Source organism: Cyprinus carpio, chromosome A24 (genome assembly GCF_018340385.1).
Source record: "Cyprinus carpio isolate SPL01 chromosome A24, ASM1834038v1, whole genome shotgun sequence".
In the NCBI taxonomy this organism is placed as follows: domain Eukaryota; kingdom Metazoa; phylum Chordata; class Actinopteri; order Cypriniformes; family Cyprinidae; genus Cyprinus; species Cyprinus carpio.
Window position 1 is genome coordinate 15785682 of NC_056595.1, and position 21085 is coordinate 15806766.

General features: G+C 33.6%; 1 protein-coding gene across 2 annotated transcripts in view; it reads right to left on the reverse strand.

Annotated features, from left to right (window-relative positions):
- LOC109099634 (catenin delta-2-like) overlaps positions 1–21085 on the reverse strand; it is a 249903-nt gene that overhangs the window by 100356 nt on the left and 128462 nt on the right. For both annotated transcript variants that reach the window (XM_042714368.1, XM_042714369.1), the window contains 2 exons: positions 19313–19880; positions 11652–11843 (listed from right to left, as the gene is read on the reverse strand). In XM_042714368.1, the coding sequence (XP_042570302.1) occupies positions 11652–11843; positions 19313–19880 (760 nt within the window). The remainder of the gene's footprint in view (positions 1–11651; positions 11844–19312; positions 19881–21085) is intronic.

Here is a 21085-nt window from a genome sequence, read left to right on the forward strand (position 1 = left end):
AAAAAAAAAAAAATCACCATAAGAGCTAAACAAGTCGCAGAACGAGAAGTGCACATTAAACTCCCTCTCTCCATTGCATTGTTATCAACATACAGCGAATTACAAGAAACACTTATTAAAACTACAAGTAAACAAATATATACAGATCATAAAGATGCCTTTTTGGGGGGGTGCTCAATAAACCGAAGAACTGTGTGTTTTCATTACCCGTATAGCTCCATAGACTAGAAAACCCGTCAAAGTAAGAGTCCCGCCTTAGTAAAGGAGATCTCATACATATTTAAACTTACAAAAAATATAAAAAATATATACAAAAACAAATTAGAAGATTAATCATAAAGTCTGTTACAATAAAGAATGCATAATATGTATTTCATTTACACAGTGAAGTGTTATTTTACATTTGTTTATTTTATTTCTGTACCTGAAAACCGGTAAACCTACCTAAAAAGCACTGATTGTTTAATATGTATCTTTGTTCTGTTGTATTTATGTAGGCCTGCTGAATGTTAAATGGATCCAATCCATGTTCATTAGAATTTTTTTGATGATGCAGCAAAAAAACTGCTAGTATAATTTAATGCAGGTGTTTTTGAACTTTGCTGATTTACAACATGATCAAAATACTATCTATTTTGATGCCAAAATTTAAAAGAAGAGAGGAAGTCAGCATCGGTATCAGTATTGGAATCAGCCAATAAGCGTTTGTTAAAATTGGTATTGGCCCAAAATTGGGTATCGGTGCATCCCTAGTTAAAACATTTAAAAAAAAACAAAGACTTTGTGAACATTTAGAGAACATTCAGAAATATTTTTTTCTAAACTTAATGGGAACATTAGCGAAATGTTCTTCGAACATATTTTTGTTAGTCGGGATAAAGCAAACTGTCATACTAAAACCCTCGCTGAGAACCTGTCTATAAATTCATTTTCTTTTATTTAGACTCTAAATTCATTTATAAGAAATGCTAGTCGAATTAACTGAATGAATAGTTGTTTACTTCTTTGTTTGTGTAGTTGGTTGACTCAGCTACCAAATATGAGCCATTTTTACACTGCAAAGGTGGCATAGAAACCACATCTGAAGTGGCATACAGTATAAACAATGTAAATGTGATTAGGCAGTCTATTTAATGTGCTACAAAGACAAGAATATGCACAAAAACACAATCATATAAACATGCACTGATTGTCATGACAACAGCATTTCATACCTCATACTTTTAAAAGCGGCTACAAAAGCCGGTTGTTTTACAAGATATTTTAAACACTTGAATAAGAAATATATGAGAATTAAAACTAAAAAGCCACAAGTGAAAGACCTTGACATTATTACGAATGAGTTTCTAAGTGCACTCTTCCAGCACTGAGGCTGAATATGAAACATTCTCCTTCTGCACTCTCTTTCAATCTTCTATCTGGCATCTCATGAATCAAACCAAGCCACACACACACACCCATCCATTGTTTCTAATCTCCTCTTGTGGAAAGGCTTTGACTATTCTATAGGTTTGATAATGGGCTGTTCTTTTAAATTACCTGACCTTTGAGATAGGAATCAGAGGATCTACTGTAGCATCTCCTCAGCGTTGACATCAATAGATTCAGTACTCTGTTACAGTGTAATGTTATCATAAACAAACTGCCCTTTCTTCTTTTGCTCTGTTGCTCCTCCTAGCAATTTTTTTTCTCTGTGTGATATTACACCCTGCCAAAGGTCACTCCCACTCAACAGAAACATATTAGAGGAATGATTTGCTGCGCTGCCATTTGCTATGCTGGAAAAAAAGGTGTGCAATACAATAAAGGGCTGCCTGCTTTACTAGGGTTCCCTGAATGACTCTGACTCGAATGGATCCATCTGTTTGCTCTGAAGACAGAGCTTCAAATGCTAACATTAGGAAAATATCACTCTCTCAAAGAAATTCAACCAAGAAAGCTGGTGAGATGTAGTACAGAAGGTTTTCCAATAAAGACATAAATGTTATCTAGATGAAATTATTGTATGTGCATGTTAGTCTGAGTGATTTAGATGCAAATGTGCATCTGCTAAGCAGCAGGAGTGCAACCCACTGGAGTGCTTTATTTCTCATTTTAAAGAGGATAGTTCTGGTCCTTGATGCTGATTGGTCAATACATTCTTCCAGCTGTGCTGAAATGCATGATGGGGTAACAACTATGACATAGATTACCTGTACAATTAGCTGCTTTGTACATAACAGAAGGCCATTCCAACATCCGAGAAAAAAAAAAAAAAAAAATGAAAATAAAAGTGTGAGCATCCATGTAATGTTTTTTAGTTGGTTTGTAAATAAAAGAATGAATTTAAATAATAGTGTGAGAAATAATATATTATATAATATATATTATATATATATATATATATATATATATATATATATATATATATATATTTTTTTATTTTATTTATAAATATATTTGTGTGCACACAAACACACACATATACATATATACATATACTTTTACCAAGAAAGTGGCAAGATGAAAACCACTATTTTCTGTTTCAAACTTTCACATAGCATCTTTAGGTTATAATAACATTAACAATTCAAATCCAGATTTTGATTTTCAAAATTTATTATACAATTTTATTATTTTTTTCCCAAAAATGCAATAAATCCATGACACGTTTTTTTATTTTTCATTGAATCAGTATAAAAGTTATTTTTCATAACTGTTGAAAATACACAACATATTAAGTTGATCCACATACAGTATGACAGCCTCTGAACTTGGTCAATACTAATCTTATATACAGGCACTGGACTAAAAATATATTCAATCAGTCATCGCTCCCAAAATGAATTCAACGGGTCATCTTGTTAACAACAACATCACATTAAACCACAGAAATTCCAAAATGATATTTCCCTTATTCAACTAACTACCAAAAGTGCATTCATCTTTGCCATGTTACATTCATTTAGTTGACTAGTGCTATACACTGTATTAACAAAAAAATTAATGGCATTAATAAAAACACGCAATATCGCATTCATAATAGAATGTGACTCATCCGCGATTATAAACGCGATATTGCATGACTTGTCAGTGATGTACGACTCTGTGTATTAAATGCTGCTCTATCTGAAAGCACCCCATGGAGCCCTTGTTAGTACAAAGTTTCCCTCCTAACACATCACTGTATCCATGGAAATGCCCCCAGTTACCTTCAAGAACTACTTACACCACAGATCCCAGCACGTTCCCTTCGCTCCACAAACACTTATCGGCTCCTTCCCCCAAGGACTAAGACTCGCACTATTGGTGACAGAGCTTTCTGTGCCGCCGCTCCTACCCTGTGGAAAATTGACTTTTCAATACCAACCAGATACAATACTGATTTTGGTGGAAAATATAATTTTTTTTAAATGGAGTTTATCGCAATTTGGAACCAAACTCTTCTTATACAGTATATATCTGTCATGTAATATTGTGAATATTTAATGGCGAAAGGAAGTTGTGGCACGTCACATAGTTATAAGGTTACTAAAACTCAACATGAAAAATGTTTTAACCCCACTACAATCTTTGATGCTGGCTTGGACTCACTCATGCAACACCATGTTCCGTAGTTACTGATCTGATGATGTTTTTCGCAGAGGTTGTCTTGTAAAGCTTTGTCTGGATGCTTCAGGTCCATGTTAACATAAATGATTCCCACTACACATACTGTAGATGACATGTCACTCAGACTCACGTATGTTTAGCCCCTTAACATATGGCACAACAACAGCACAGGATCCGCTAAGGTTATAAATATCATCAGTGTCATGCCTCACATCCTTGGAACGAGGCTACAGAACAGATACAAGGTGATGCTTCACGCGAATCAAGACACTGCCTCTGTGTCTCCCCACCAGCACCCCAGCATAAGTTATGAGTGCCATCCATCTTTCGCGGAGTGTTTATGTGTCTGTGTGTGTGTGAGTGTGCGTGTAATTGCTCATTAGTCATGCGTGAGTGGAGCAGATGCCAGATTCACAGGATGGTATTAATCTGAGCTCACAACTGGTCCAAAATGTTATTGTTTCACTGATTTACAGACACAAAGACTGCATACAGTATGAGCTTTTGTGATCTCACAATCTAATAGGTGAAGACTGTGGTTAATTTCCCTTGCTATTGCCATCAGTTTACCCCTTTTACTGCTTTAAGTTCATTGTACTCAATATATTAAAAATAAACAATAACATGCATAAAATTAAATACAGAAATAAAATATTTTCTAATATACTTCTAATATGAATGTCTTATCTAATATATATTTATTCTAATATTTAACCTCTTAACTGTCACCTGTCCCGTGTATATTACAATTAAAACCTAATCTATTCAAAACAATATATCATTGGAAAGGTCTAAGACTCCTAAATAGATATTTTACCAATTTGTTTTGTTAAAAACTATGTAGGAAAATTAATAGATTATTTTTTGACAATGATACATCAATATCATTCTACAAAATGTTTTCCTTCATGAATTATAAAAATGTAAGTTTGGATCGTGCACTTTCACGTCTATGTTCAAAAATGTGAGTGACAGTTAAGGGGTTAATATTTTTTTTTTTTGCATTTTATATATTATATATATATATATATATATTTTCATATATATATATATACACATATATACATATTTTGCATTTTATATATATATACACACACATATACACACACAGTATACAATATTAGGGACAAAAGGACAACTTTTCATTAAAGAACATTAACAACAAAATAAAAATTATAATTTTTTTTTTAAAAAGAACATACAATTATTATGCTATAAAATGCACTGAACTTCATTTAATTGAATATAAAAATTAAAGAATGTACATGAAGTAAATTCAAAATGAAAACACTAAAAAAAATATGAAATTCAATTATTATTTTATTAAATGCTAAAAAATGAAAACCAAAAAATGGCATAATATATAAACATGCATAAAATATTAAGGACACAACTTTAAATAAAAAAAAAATTATAATTACACAAAATTAAATGTATATATATATTTTTAAATATAAAATCATTATTTTATAAAATGCAATATATTGTATCAATTTATCATATGTATTTTTAAATTATATTCCATGTATAGTTATTGATAAATATTGAAAAGATATACTGAATATTTTAATATATTTAATATATATATTGCACAAACTATCACTAAAATTACATATTTGTTGGGCCAGTCTGTCTGCGTCTAGTAAGGGAAAAGAACATCTCAGAAGAAAAGTCAAAGTAGATGTATTTTACGTTCTTCATCTTATATAATAACTGGAACAGGCTGCTATATTCAGGTACAAGTTAAACTGAGCCTCTCAATAGGGAATTTACTGCTGATCTCTACAAAATATATACAGTATGTGAGTTCAGTGAGCAATTAATACATCCTGAAAGCTCAGCAAAAACACAATGTTACATTTTAAATAAAGCACAGATATTACAAATGTGAGGAGCGGCTCAGAACAAGCTCAGGCTGCAGATCAGCAGGTAGAATTCTGGCAACGGACCGTGTTTTCATTGTCTGATAAAGATGATTTTGTCGGCTCTCGATGAACGAATTGATTTTATAGCAATCTTGCGAGTTGTATGTTGATAAGAACCTGGTAAATGTAGAAAGAGCTTCAATGTCCAAAGAGTGCATTCTGGTCTTCACTTCAAACCATACTTCACAACGGCTCAAATACTCTCCCTTACTTTTCCACTTCAGCTTGTGTTCAGCAGTGTTGCTTTAGACTGTCAAACCGAGGTTTTGCGTAACAACTGAGGTAAAATTGTGGTTCCTTCCTCTTTTTTTCCAGAGGACATCCAGCAGCTCTCATCGGCAGTATTATTATGGTCCATTTTTCTACATATGACACAGGTTCATGAAACAGACTTATTCATTTAATGCAAAATAGCTCCACTTTGTCATATTAGTCATCTTGTATGATAAAATGCAGCCAAAAGCACACTGTTTTGGTAGCCTGTCTCCTGTTCTGCATGGTCACTTATGAAGGATGTGAGCAGAAAAGCACCGTCAGCATTTGATAGAACAATTTTGATAGTCTTTTCAGCATATTCTTAGCCGCATACGCTGCTCTTCCAGTCGCTCTCACACAAAGCCTAATTAACTTCATGAAGTTTGAATTTCAGAGCTGGAAATGAACGAGAAATCCTGCAATGGTGCAGCAGCAGAATGAAAGGCCATGAGGAGCTTAATCACATTCACATTATCTGGAGCTTTGTGCAAGATTATATTTGATTCCCGGATAGGCAAACTTGTGATGAATAATGTACTTGAAAGGAATCAGCATTACGGGGAATCCATAATGGGCCAAACTAATAAAATGTGATACTGTCATAATGTTGAGCTCCTACAGATATATAGATAACGATTTTGGAAAATCCTGCAAAAGCCACCCGGATCATATCTAATCTCAAAGACAAAAATACACACAATAACAATTGTGTGCTTTTCCATAGTGACAATGAAGCCTATTTTTGTGTTTTTTTACGACCAAGAATTTTGAATATTTAAATTTAGCATATATTAACCCCAAAATGTATTTTAAAAGGGTGGTTGTGTTTATGGGATGTAATGTAACTTTTTATTGCTTCATTAAAAAAAAACAAAACAAAAAAAAAGGGTGTTTGTTGTGTTCCTGGTTCTATGAAGCCCCTCCCACAGAGCTAACCACCTAGTTCACGTTGTCCGGAAACGTCACTCCCCATACCATTACAGGCAGTTGCATGTTTTATGGCATGCTTTATCAGTGTTACTGATGTCACAAACCCGGGAAGAAGCTCATTGTAGTCCCTACCAGACTTTTTTTGTAGCCCTTAAACAGCGATTTCTTTAAAAGAAAATATCTCCCTTTGCACTGAACTTTGAGAGTTTAACAGCAACATTACGAACTAACTAAAGTTGAAAAAGTGAAATCATGATCAACCACCCCTTTAAAATTTATGTCTAGTTCTCATTATTCTCAATTATGATCTCAGAGCAATACTAGCTTTTAAAATAAATAATTAATAATTGCTAGATGTATACATACTTAATTTAAATTTTATATCCCATTACATTAAAGAAATACAAAACATAAATACAAAATAACTTTGTCCTATATATACATAAAGACATACATGTACGTTTCCTGAAAAGATTAAATACACACACACACACACACACACACACACATACATATATATATATATATATCTCGTCACAAGTATTTGAATATTAAGTAGCACAACTATTTTAAATAATAGAATAAAAAGCAAATCAGCATATCAGAATGATTTCTGAAGGAGCATGTGACACTGAAGACTGGAGTAATGATGCTGCGAATTCAGCTTTACCATCACAGGAATACAGTACATTACTTTTTTAAAGCTATTACATAGGAAAACAACTATTTAAAACTGTAATAACATTTCACACTTTTTAATATTACAGTTTTTTATTGCATTTTTGATCAAATAAATGCAGCTTTGGTGAGACTTCTTTTATTCATTAAATAAATTATTAAATGAATATGTGTATTATATAATAAAAATACTGTAAAATAAATCAAATCTGTAGAATAAAAATATATATTAATAAAATATTTTATTATTTCGTGAAATGACCCAGATGTGTTCCTGTTTTGTAAGATTCACCCATAAAAGCCTTTCACCATGCTGCTTCTCTATGAGAACATTTCTATGCTTTCTCTCCTTTTCTTTCATAAATATACAATTTGAAACCTCAAATGGGCTTTTATGGCATTTTGTTGGAATGAGCCAGTGCTTTCCTTGCATGAACAGAAGACTCATGCAAGGCACTGCACCAAGAGACAGAATAGCTGCAGTGCCTATTTCTTCCCCCCAAAATGATAAGACTAAAACCATTTCATAGGAGAAAACTGCCCAGCGGTCGACCTCTCGGTCTGTCCAATCTGCTCATGATGGTATTGGCCATGAACTGCCCTGATTGCTTGAATCATTTCCACCTGGGGATCTCAGGCAGGACAGTCTTCCAAACAATGTCATCTGTCCCTAAAAAATAAGACCATAAATCTTTCTCTTTATCTCTCCTGCACTGAAGGACAGAGCTGTAATAAGAACACAGCTGCTACATGTTAGCAGCGTATCTGTGACGGCTTCTAATGTCGTCATTAGCCCTGTACTTCATCTGCGGGTCTAATGAGCCACTTAGCGAGGGGAACCAATGCAACTGGGAGGAAGAGAAGAGAGACAATGAGAATAGTGAGGTCAATGCACTCAGACAGAGTGAGCAATGACGTGACATCAAACACAAGTTCACATACATCCTCATTAGCGACTTTTCATAAAACCATGTCTCACTTTCAGGTGCAATATTGGGGAGCCGACCTTGATGACATAAAATCCCAAAACTTGAGCTTTGTTCTCGAGACTCTAGGCATTTTGAGACTTTGTCAGGCGTCTCAATGTCACTTTGAATGCTATCGTAGAGTTTCAGACACCTCAAGCCACAGCTGAAATATGCTGGCTGGAAAATGGCTGTTTATTATCGGGGTGCGACTGCACTGCGCCGATTTTGACTGACTTGATTTGATCATTTGCCAACTGTGCAACAGGAGAAAAGGAGAGACAGAAAGCAGCCAACAGGTTTTTATATTCATAAATATTTCTACAGCTCTTGCAGAGCACTATCATACACTCTTTTCCCTCCTTTTATAACTTACTGTATAGAAGTCACTTGAATAGAATTTTGTAGAGAACTCCAGCTCTTTATTATAAAATAATAAAGTCATAGGAAATCATTCACTGGAGTTTTAAACTCAAAAGTATTGGTAAGTGGGATACAAGCAATAAATCAATTATTTAAATACAATTATTTACATGAATTATTAGTACTAAATATTTATAATAGCCATGATAATTCATATTAAATAAAATACTTAAAAAATTATATATTATATATAATTGCACAGTGTAAATATGTGTTAGATTATATAAATATAAATTAGATTGATTCATGGAATCTGAATTGTAATTTGAAGCTCTCAATCAATCAATCAATCAATCAATCAATCAATCAATCAATCAAATCAATTCCAGTTTACAACATTTCAAACTATTATTTTACCTAAAAATATAAGTAAAATATATAATGTAAAAAACTCATATACAATATGAATATATATTAGATAATATATTATATATGCAGTTCACAAACAGCCCTGCGAGAGATCAAAACTGAAAAGCTGTTTTAGCAAAAGTTTTATGTATATGCTGTCAAGACATTCAAAGACTTCTGAGGCCCTCATATTCTTACATGCAAATTAAAATTGGTATACAGCCATTTCTGAGCCATTTTTCCACATGTGAAAATAGCTTAATTAGTAACACAGACTGTAATGAAAATAATACAGCAGTAATGAGCACAAGTTCCACAACTCAACACTGGAAACTTATACATTATGAATTTGAATTTTTAATACAAGTGCTCAGGCAGGATTATATAATGTCTTAAATTCAGTTCCTAAAGAGTGTAAATAGCTTTAAAAATAGATTGAGTCATGTAGCAGAGGGACACTTAAGCTTTAGTCGACCTTTAGCTACAAACAGACAAACACTTCATTTACCTGTTAAATTCTATTTTAGCTCTATTCAAAGGAAATAAGAGACAGAACGGCCCTTGTTCTATTTTGTTTATCTAAGCAAGCCAATGCTATCAATTTTCATTTTAAAGCACAGTAACATCTTGAGTGTAAGGAAATAAAAGGACTGTGATATGTGGGAGCTCAGAGCCGAGAAAGCCAGAAGAGACAGAGCATAATTTCCAACAGTCTGCTGATGCTGCCGTACCATTAGGCAGAGGCAACAATTTTGAAAAGGAATAAAGTCCCTGAGGTTCATTATAAACTCTCAAAGGTCACAGCAAGACTGCAGCAAGAAATCACCACCACAGACCCCAATTAAAATAGACCGTATAGATTTTATCGGTACATCTAAGCCAGGTGAGTGTCACACTGTAACATTTTTTGCTCCAGGGCTGCCATGAGACCCTGTCACGCTGCATCCTTCCACACTCACACTGCATTCCCTTCACACTCACACATATATTCAATTACGGATTCTGATTGTATCGCTGCCATTCTAAGGTGTTGATTTTCAGCTCCACATCACTTCACACCCTCTGAAATCAAGCAAATCCAATCAAAATTACAATTTCTATTTTTTCCAAACACACATAAACTTACAGTGTCAATGCTACAATTGCGATCCAATCAATAAAACAATTTTGCTACTAAAAAGCTGCATTATTAACACATAAACTTACAGTGTCAATGCTACAATTGCGATCCAATCAATAAAACAATTTTGCTACTAATTAGAAAAAAACTTGAAAAAAAACAAAAAACATCCAAAACATCAAAACATGTTTATTTAATAATTTTTTCCTATATTTAAATATATATATTTTCATGAATGATTAACAAATTAAATTATTGAATTACTGAATATGAAATATATATATATATATAATATATATATATAATATATATAATATATATCTATATATATATAAAAAAATCCAATTTTATATTATTATACAGAGATTATATATTTTATTATATTATTTGTAAAGAAAATAATGAATATTTATAGATAATAAAATATATATAAATAAATAAACACTGTAGTATATTTAGTATTTATATGCAGTATTTAGTTTATTTAATATGAAACTAAGACTTACAATTATTTTTATAAATATAAATGTATATTACAATTTATTGATATAATATTTGTTCATATTTTAAGAATTATTCACATTAATAAATAACATGGCAGACTGTTAAATAATTGGAAAGGACTGAGGTGAAACTGCATTTGTGAGTGGATATGCATGTGTGCAATTACGTAATGTGAGTAATGATTAAAAACTGTAACATTTATATTTAATAATCTAACTAAATAAAATGTATACTACAGTATTTATAGTCTTTATATTATACCATAGAATATAAAACTCATCTAGTATAAAACTGCAGTTCTTTACAAATATGAATGAATGAATGAATGAATATCAATACAAGGACCTAAAGTATTGATGAACTGAACGAAAAAGAATCATGATATATCAATATGACTGTATTGGCACAGTCTTTGTAATCACCCTCCTGAGCTGAATTCACACTACTACACTTTCTCACTGAGATGTAACGGACTAAAAATATCAGCAACAAAACTGGCGAGACTGATGAGATTAACACTATACCTGACCTAAAATCAAGATAAGATGAGCAATGTGCTAATTGAAAAAAAAAAAAAAAAAAAAAAAAAAAAAATAACCCTGCTGAGGTGTTTTAATGTGATATGATAAGACAAGTGAAACCCCTTTAAGTTAAAACATACACACACACACACACACACACACACACACACACACACACACACACACACACAAACAAACACAGTGTACGATGTGCTCTAACTCAGATTAATTCTAATGAGGTCACCACTCAGCTGTGAGCAAGAGCCGTGTCCGATTTGGATAAACACTCTCTAAGGATCTGGCTCTCTAGCAGAAATCCTGAAGGTTGGTAAGTTGGGGATTAACACACTTCAGCACTCACGCACACAGAGAGAGTGTGGGTAAACTTTACCCGTGTTATTCCGGTAGGTTCCAGTATGGCCTGGAGGGAGTGCTTCTCCCTGGCTCTGGCTCAAGCTTCTCATGGGGACTTTCTGGTAGACTCTGTCTTCATATATGGGATCGATATGATGCTCGGGGGACTGCAGGGGCCTCAGTTCAGGGCCCAGGTGAGCGTGCTGACTGCTGTACGAACCTCGGGATCCTAAGAGAGACAAAAAATAAAATAAATACAGTTCCTGTTAGTGATTATAATTTTAACTTGGAAAAAAGTCTTGCAAACTCAGTCCCTTATGAATGAGAACAACAATACGGCAGTGTAAGTACATCATTACGCTGATCCCATAATGCATATAAGCTGACACTACATCTGCCAATCACAACATGTCCAAGGCATCAGAGAGCAAATTAGTCGATATTTCCTTCCTGATCTAAAGTGCATCTCTGGAAAACAACAAGTAGACTGTGAAGATGATGTTTATGAACCCTCTGAACCACAGGAGAAAAGCATAACCACAATATTCCACACTATATATATATATCAAGGCTAAGTAGAAGTTTATAGGGACTCTAGTGTTATATTTTAAATATGTGTATTATTTAATAACATAAATACTGTTTACACATGTGTATATGAATGTTATTTAATAATCATTACTAATTATTACTTAAAAATAGGTCTAATTATTATTATTTGACCTATTATTATATAAAAAAATTAAATACTTGTTTAATTTTTATTATTTGAAATATTCATATATTACGAAAAATTTTATTATTATTCACATTTAAATTAATTATTAAAATTATTCAATTATTTTAAGTGTTTTATTTTTTACAATCAATAACATCATTTGTAATCATTTACAAATTCGAATAAATACTTAAACTAATGTTACATTTATATACTTATTACATTTTAATAATAAATATTAAAATAATTAGTGTTCATTAAATAAGCACTGAATAATTTAGATTATTTAATATAAATATTACTAATATTTACTATTTTATGTATTACAAAAAAAAAGAAAAAAAAAGCAGAACTATTTAGAAGCACACACATACAACATTCTGGGGTCCTATTGTCCCCACAAGGATATAAAATCAGGAATATATGATAACATCTTACAAATTATACTAAAGAATGATTTATATTATGTTAAAGAATATTCACTTTATTATGGTGTTTAAACTAAATTTAGTATGGATCTTCACTTTATTGAAAACGTAACCCTAAACCTGTCCATCACAAATGTTTTAACATTCATATTACATATGTTTTTATATTTATGTAGATATATCTGATACATAGATAGATAGTATATAAGCATGATACATACAGTGCGGAACAAAAAATGCTTATAACATTCCCCTATTTCAAGTTATAGTTATTTGTATAGCGCTTTTTACGATACAAATCATTGCAAAGCAACTTTACAGAAAATTATATGATGTATATGAATATGAAATTGATATATGAAATTGTGTGGACACAGCCCAACTAATCCTTTCCTTCTTGATCAAGAGTGCATGCTGGGATCTCCCGAGAGGATGAAGGAGAGCGTTAAGATGATGTTTATGAACCTCAGACACAGGAGGAAGGCAAATGCTAACTCAACATTCACTCACATACTCGCATTGATCCACAGACTTGATATCCTGGCTTTGCGACGGCCTACAGGGATGCCATACACCCACACAGAGACACACAATCTTTAGAGTTGTTGTGGCTCAGGACTGGAGGGTTCTCTATATCTTGGCAGCTCATCTCACTGGCTTTTTACTGAATGACAGAGATGTACTATTTTCTGAACAGCAATGCAAGCAATCAGCAGAACAGAAACTCTTCCTCAAGGCCACTAAAACAGAACACGTGCATGCATGTTAATCTTGACAACTGCATTGTCTGATCTGCTCTGATGCTCTGTGCAATGCTCAGAAAATAAGAAGCTGTAGATATACAGGGCACTGTGTGTAATCACCTTATAAGTGTCCGGCAGACAAACACCCCTCTTCCCTAAACTGATTTCCTTAGTGTTGGAGGAGATCCGTCATGATACATCCACAATCCCCGAAATATCTCTCTCTCTCTCACACACACATGTGTGTACACACACACACACACACACACACACACCACACACACTTCTTTATCATCTGAGAAGCTATATTTTCTTCTGACCAGGTAGGAAAGATGAATGACATGAGATTCAGAGAATAAGACATGAACTTCTGCAGATAACACCAGCATTTGATGGGAAAGTCAAAGGTCTATAAGATGGTGTCTGGGGTCCCCCAGGGGGCTGCAAGGGGGTGCTTGGGAGTCTGTGAAAAATTTAGGAAAGTCAGATTTATTTTTTAAACAAAAAAGTAAAAAAAATCTTACAAAATATCTATTTTTTATACAAACCACTGCAACATAAATCAATCTATCTATCTATCTATCGATCTATCTATCTATCTATCTATCTATCTATCTATCTAAGTAAAAAAAATCTTACAAAATATCTTCTCTACTGATCTGATCCACACACACACACACACACACACACACACACACATGTATGTATGTTTGTTTGTATAAAAACTAGAAATTGGACATTTAAGAAATATAAATAAAAACTTATTTTAAATATTAATACTTATTATATATAACTTACTATAATACTAAGTCAAAATACAGAGTAAATATTCTCCAGACAATAATAACATGTTTTAGTTTAAATATGAATGCAACAAAAATAAACTAATAAAATTCATAATTCATGTATTTATGCAACATTTTGATTTTTAACATGCTGCTGTTGCTAGTGTTTTACAGTGTCTCCAGAAAATATTTTGCAAACTCTTAAAATTGAATAGCTTGTTTTGTTTTAGTACTGTGACAATTTAAAAGGCAATTATTTAATTTTGATAACAAAATGTCTTATTAATATTTATACTTGTGAAAGTGTATCTTCACATTCAGAGGTCCTTGACAAATGTTTGAAAAGTCTTCCAGCCAATTTCTTCCAATTTCTTGATAGACCAGCATATTTGTGCTGTTCTTTCTGGTGGAACTGACTGAAAACCGAAATCTTGCTGGTTAAGCTACTTAAAATTTTAGTGGGAACAGCAGCATCCAAAGCGCAACATATGCTGGTCTCTTCAACAGGGTAGACTCTAAGAGACATGGGCAGCCTGAGAGATGGACAGATGGCTGACCCGGCAGATAGAAAGACTGACAGACAAGCAGGAGAACAAGAAGAGACATGTAAGAACAGAGAGAAAGTGAGAGGGCAACAGATAGAGACACCTCATCTCAGATGTTGCCAACAGGTCCAAGTGATTACAAGCGTCTGTGATAGCAGTAAAGCAGCACGTCTCACTGCAGGAGAACCACAGCTTTTCAAAGGCAATTACGTGGCAAAACTCCTTGTCCAGGTGGAGGATTTGGACTGAAAGGTCGGGGGCTCCCACACAGATGCCTATATAAACTAGCAAAACCATTCCCGTATCTTGTGAGGAGACGAGTGTAACATCCGTTCAATCTGCCCTCATGCTCCCTACCCACCTAATGATGAAACATTACATCTAAAAGAGAAATCCACGAGCCTTTGATACAGCTGGCTGAATAAATAGGTTTGTACATCTGGTACACATTTGGAACAACTTAGACGATACAGCTGGCTGAATGGATGTGTATTGTGGTCTATGTTTGCTGTCATTAAAGCATGAGGATGATAGAATGATGTTGATGATGATGATGATAATAATAATAATACAATAATTAATAAATACAATAGAAATATAACCATTAATTTAATAATGATTAAATGGTATTTAATAAATTATTTAACAACAATAGCATTTCTTTTGTTAATTTATCTAAATACTATTTATTTATTAATATTAATTTATTTATATTGTTTTTTTTTATTATTTTAATTATGAATTATATTGATATGTATGCATTTTTAATTAAGACTTTGTATTATTGTAACATTATAAAGTACAATGAGATCTAATATATAGAATATATATATATACATACTGTATATAAAACTATAATAATAATAATAATCAAATTTAAATTACATTTCAGAGTGAGTTCTTTAGCCAACAACTAAAGAAAAAGCAAAGAAAACAGACTTTATCAAAACACTTTATATGGGGACTTAAGTGGCTTTTGTCTTATTTTAAAAAAATGGGGTCAAAAGTGGTTTATTGGAATGAAACCTACTATCATAAACTTTTCTTCTAATAAGCTTGAAAGCAACCTTTCCTCTAGATCATTGGTCTCAAACTCAATTCCTGAAGGGCCACAGCTCTGCACAGTTTTGCTCCAACCCTAATCAAACACATTTGATCCAGCTAATCAAGGTCTTCAGAATCACTTGAAGCTTCCAAGCAGGTGTGATCTGGAGCTGGTTGGAGCTAAACTCTGCAGAGCTGTGGCCCTCCAGGGATTGAGTTTGAGACCACTGCTCTAGATTAAACCAGATAAAACAGGTGAAGTGACAAAAAGGAAGAATAGCAAAGTACAGAGTACATCATCTAAGTCTTTACTTTCAAAAAGGCAACAATTTTCTAGCTCTACAATTAGATTCATTCTACTGTAAATAGGCCTGTATTTTCATAGTGCTTTTACATTGATGCTCATCTGAAGTGATAAGCTTATTCAAGAGTCATTTAAACCACTCAAGTTAGACCAGAAAATAATGTTTTTCCTCAAAACACCATGTTTCTGTATGGTTTACCCTGATTCTCCAGCATTGCACTGCACTTTGCACCTTGTTTCTGTGCCAGTTTTGCTTTCGCAGAAGTAAGACAAGCACTAAAGTCCATCTTTCTCAGTCTTAGTAAGAGTCCAGCTCTGCTCTTCTCTCTCACATGGCCTCCGGCTGTAATGACACACATCATCAGCCCCTCACCGACAATCCCTCCAAATACCACATCATGAAAGACAGGCTCACCGAACGCATCAAATACCCTCCAGAAATCAGGGAAACCTTGCAAACAAAGTCTCCCGTCTATACTATGTAATTGACTTCAACTGTAATCAGCTTTCGGTCAGTGCGTTGGTGGGTGGACTGGGATAATTTCTTGCATGCTGGACTACTGCACTGTACAGATACTGGTGGAGGTGTATGGCCACGGGATGCTGGACTTTAATCAAAGAGACAAGCGGGAGAGCCAGTGATGGCTCAGCACGGGCTGAGCGATAGTTTGGCACTGGCCTGCTGTTTCCCAATGTGTGACTGTTTCCCTCAGCGGGTTTGATGAAGGGCTGACAATGTGGCAGGTAATATAAGGCTGTAATCAACAATACCTTACACGGGTCCACAATCGGCCTCTTAAGCAGGAGACAATGAAAAAAAATAATGGTGTAAGATTTACAATTTTCACTCCGAAATTGCTAGTAAATTTCACAAAAATTACAAAGAAAGGCAAGAAGAGTTTTCTTGTAAAACTTTCTCCAACAATCTTGTTTTATTTTCAACTTCGAAAAATAATTTTTACAGTGCATTATAACATGCTATCAAAGATGCAGATTGGTGTATATTGTACACAATAATTCTGTTAAATTAATAATAATAAATAGAAAAAATTAAAATAAATGAAATAATTAAATATCATTTTGAACACTACATTTAAAAGTATGGGGTCAGATAATCCTTTTTTTTTTTTTTAAAGAAATTAATACTTTTGTTTAGCAAAAATGCATTGAATTGATCTAAAGTGGCATTAAAACATTTATTATATTAAAGTGTTATTTTAATGTATATTAGTGTTATTTTTAGTATATTTAGTATATATTTTAGCTATTTATTATGTCCATATAGATTTAAGTTTTAATTATTTTAGCACATCAAGACAAACTAAATGAAAATGAGAAATGTTGCCTTTGCAACTAGCTGAAATAAATCTATTTAATTTAAATTAATTGAATTGAATTTAATTTATTTTCAAGTTAAGAAATGTTTTCTTGTTTAAGTTTTAGTAAACTATAATATCCTAACTATTAACAGCCCTGATGTTACAAATCATGTTTAATTCACATATATGCTGTTCTTTTGAGGTTTTAATTCATTACACAATCCTGAAAAAAACGTTGAACATTAAATCAGTCAGATATTTGTTGTTATTTTGTATTATTAGAATGATTTGTGTGGGGTAATGTTTGATGGAAGTGTGGATTTGTCATCACAGGAATAAATTAAATAGTAAAATATAATAAAACAGATATTTTCTTTTATACAGTATTTATAATTGGTGCCTTTTAACTAAATAACTAATGCAAATGACCTTAGAAGTATGAAATGGGATGCTATCAATTAATAAAAGCAGATTGTTGTGTACTGTGATAAATGGAAATTGAAAACTAACAGGCTAAAGCGATTAATGAAGCTATTAAACCAAAAACATTGAGGACTTTAATCAGCATCAGCAGGAGTTTTTTATTATTTTTTTAATCAAAGCTCACCATCTTTGACCTAAGATTGACTGAGATTATTTTCTACAACAATTACAGAAAAAGTAACATGTTAAATCCAAAATTAGCAACATTAATTACAATATCAGCCACGTACCGTATATGACTGAATAAATGAATTGTCTTTGATGTCTAACTGTGGAGCGAGAATAAGTCTTCATATCAAAGTGCTATGTTCCTTCAAAGCAAGAGCTGAAGTCTCTAGACTTAAGGGGCTGAATGTAGGGATCAGCGAAGAAAGCATGCATAGAAAAACAAATGTGGTTCCCTAGGTGCTTTCTATGTGAAAACTAATATGAGTGTCAGATTTGTCTGTCTGCTCTGTTTATTTACTTGAGTACCGTGGGTATTTATCTTATTCTGATCACAGAGAAGCCAATGATGTTCGGACTTTGATGTTTGTTAGCAAGTTTTCTCTCAATGTAAGAAGCAATCGAGCTAAGAATGCAAAAGTGTGTGCATATATATAGAGAGATAGATAGATTCCTGAATGAATCAGTGCTGATCAAATCGCTGATTCAGTGACTCTCTCATAAATACAATAATTTGCCACCACCTACCAGTGTTAGTATTTTAGCATTATATACTATTATAGTATTTATAAATATTTTAAATGAGCTATTTTTTTATTTTATATTTTTCATTTTGTTTTCTTTTTATATTTAGCTGTAATTTATTTTTATTTCAGTTTTAGTTTTTAGTAATTTTACAAATTTTTACTCATTTCAGTTTTTCATCTAATATTTCTATTTTATTTCAGTTACACTTGCTGAATTGTCTCACCACACTTTTAAAAAGTTAAACTCAATTTGTGATGTGATCATGTTCCCTCAATTAAGCTGTCATTGAAAATGAATGGCTTCTGGTCGCTTCCAATTGCTGTCAGTGCCAATGCTCCTTCACTTTAAAGCTGATCAAAATCAATTATGCATGTTTCAAACAGTCTGTTAACTAGTCACCAACTAGCACAAATTCTTTGCACACTGATGTATTGTTTCCTGCTGCTGTTTGGAATGAGATTACAGTTGAGCGTTTTAAAGAAGATACATTCCCAGATTACAGCAAGCAATGGACTTGTACTGCTTTCTTGGGTGCCTGAAAGTATTTCACGCTTTTTTATCCCCACAGAAACACCCACACAATGTTTGTTAAATCCCAGTTGGTGAGTCAAAGGCGGGTCAAGAGTTGTAACTCACCAGCAAGGCTGCCAGGTCTCTGTAGAGTGGCAGTGGCGTAGAGATCGTGGGATATCTTGTACTGCTCAGATGAGTGCACCAGCCTTTTGGTGGGTGAAAGCGTAGCATAAGTCGACACTCCTGCGGTCTGCAGCTGCTGATAGATAGGCGATGCGTTATTGGGCGGAGACGCCAACCGGTGAGGGGAGCCTGAAACGTGAGTACCGGGTGTTCCTCCTATCCCCACCGCATTGATCGGTGAGCTACTGCTATAGGATTTCGCAAGCCTGCCTGGAGAAGGCTTGGGGGAGGCTGAGGAGGATGAGGAGGGCAGGCGCTGGGTGGTGGCGTAGCCGGGTGTGTCGGAGGCCGAGCCCAAACGCTGCAGTTTAGTCGGGGATCCGCTGGCCACCGTGGACTGCATTGAGTTCAGGGGCGAGCTGATGCGCTGGGCAGGCAGAGTAGAGCTGGAGTAGTACAGGCCCGGACCGGACGCTGCAGAGGGGTGCTGGGAATCGGACAGCAGGGCACTGCCATGGCTCTGACAAGAGTCGCCCGCCGCAAGCTGGGCCGCACGGTTAGATGTCACCTATGAGGAGAGAAAGATAACTGTTATTTCCAAACAGTACAGATCCTAAATAAAGAAAAATAAGAGAGAGAGAACAAAAAACATCTTTCATGTCACCCTAATGTCATTCCAAACCTATATTTCAAATAATTTAAACGTTTGGGGTAGTAAGATTGAATTTTTTTGCTGTTCTTTTAAATTTTATATTTATTGAAGAATTCATTAAAAATGTATTATGGTTTGAACAAAAATATTCAGCAGCACAGTTTTTTTAAACATTGATAATAATAAGAAATGTTTCTTGAGCAGCAAATCAGTATATTAGAATGATTTCTAAAGCATCATGTGACACTAAAGACTGGAGTAATGATGCTGAAAATTCAGCTTTAATATCCCAGGAATAAAAATATTTTTTTGAAAGAATTAAAATAGTAAACAGTTATTTTAAATTGTAATAATATTTCACATTACTACTGTTTTCACTGCATTATGATCAATTCAATTCAGCCTTGGTTAGCTTAAATATAAATGAATAAAAACCGCATTGCTTCTTGCATGTCATATGACTAAACATCATCACATTTGAGGTTTGTGTTGCCCTATTTTGATAGTCTTTATAAACTTCTGGGAAATTTTTTTGGGGTAAACTTTTATAATATAATAAAATTGGACAAAAACATTCTTCAAAATATTTTTTGTGTTCGACAGAAGAAAGTCAGTCACAGGTTTGGCATGACATGAGGGTGAGTAAATTAATTTTCAGTTTTGGGTGAATTATCCCTTCAAGGTGGTTTACTTGATATTCATATGATAATATGAGACAAGGGCATAAATTCTACTCAGAATGCTTTGAAAATCATAATAATTCTCTTGAAAGTAACAGACGAAGCATGTATCCTGAACACATAAAAAAAAGCCTGTAAATGGAAGTTATTGCATATACATTCACGACCATATGTCACATTTCCTCACGGGATCACCACACCTTATGTCAATGGATGTTGCATCGGCCATAATTCAGAAGGGCAGGCGTGCACAGATAAACCAAGGCAATTTAACGCTGGCACAGTGCCAGGCGTGTGAATAAACATTTCTTCCTTTAGATTCCTCATAATCACCATAACGATTGTGGGTGATTACAATGAAACATTGGTTCCACTGTTTCTCATTTACAGAAAGCATGAAACCTGATTATTCTTATTCAGAATAAATTGGGTTATTTTTAA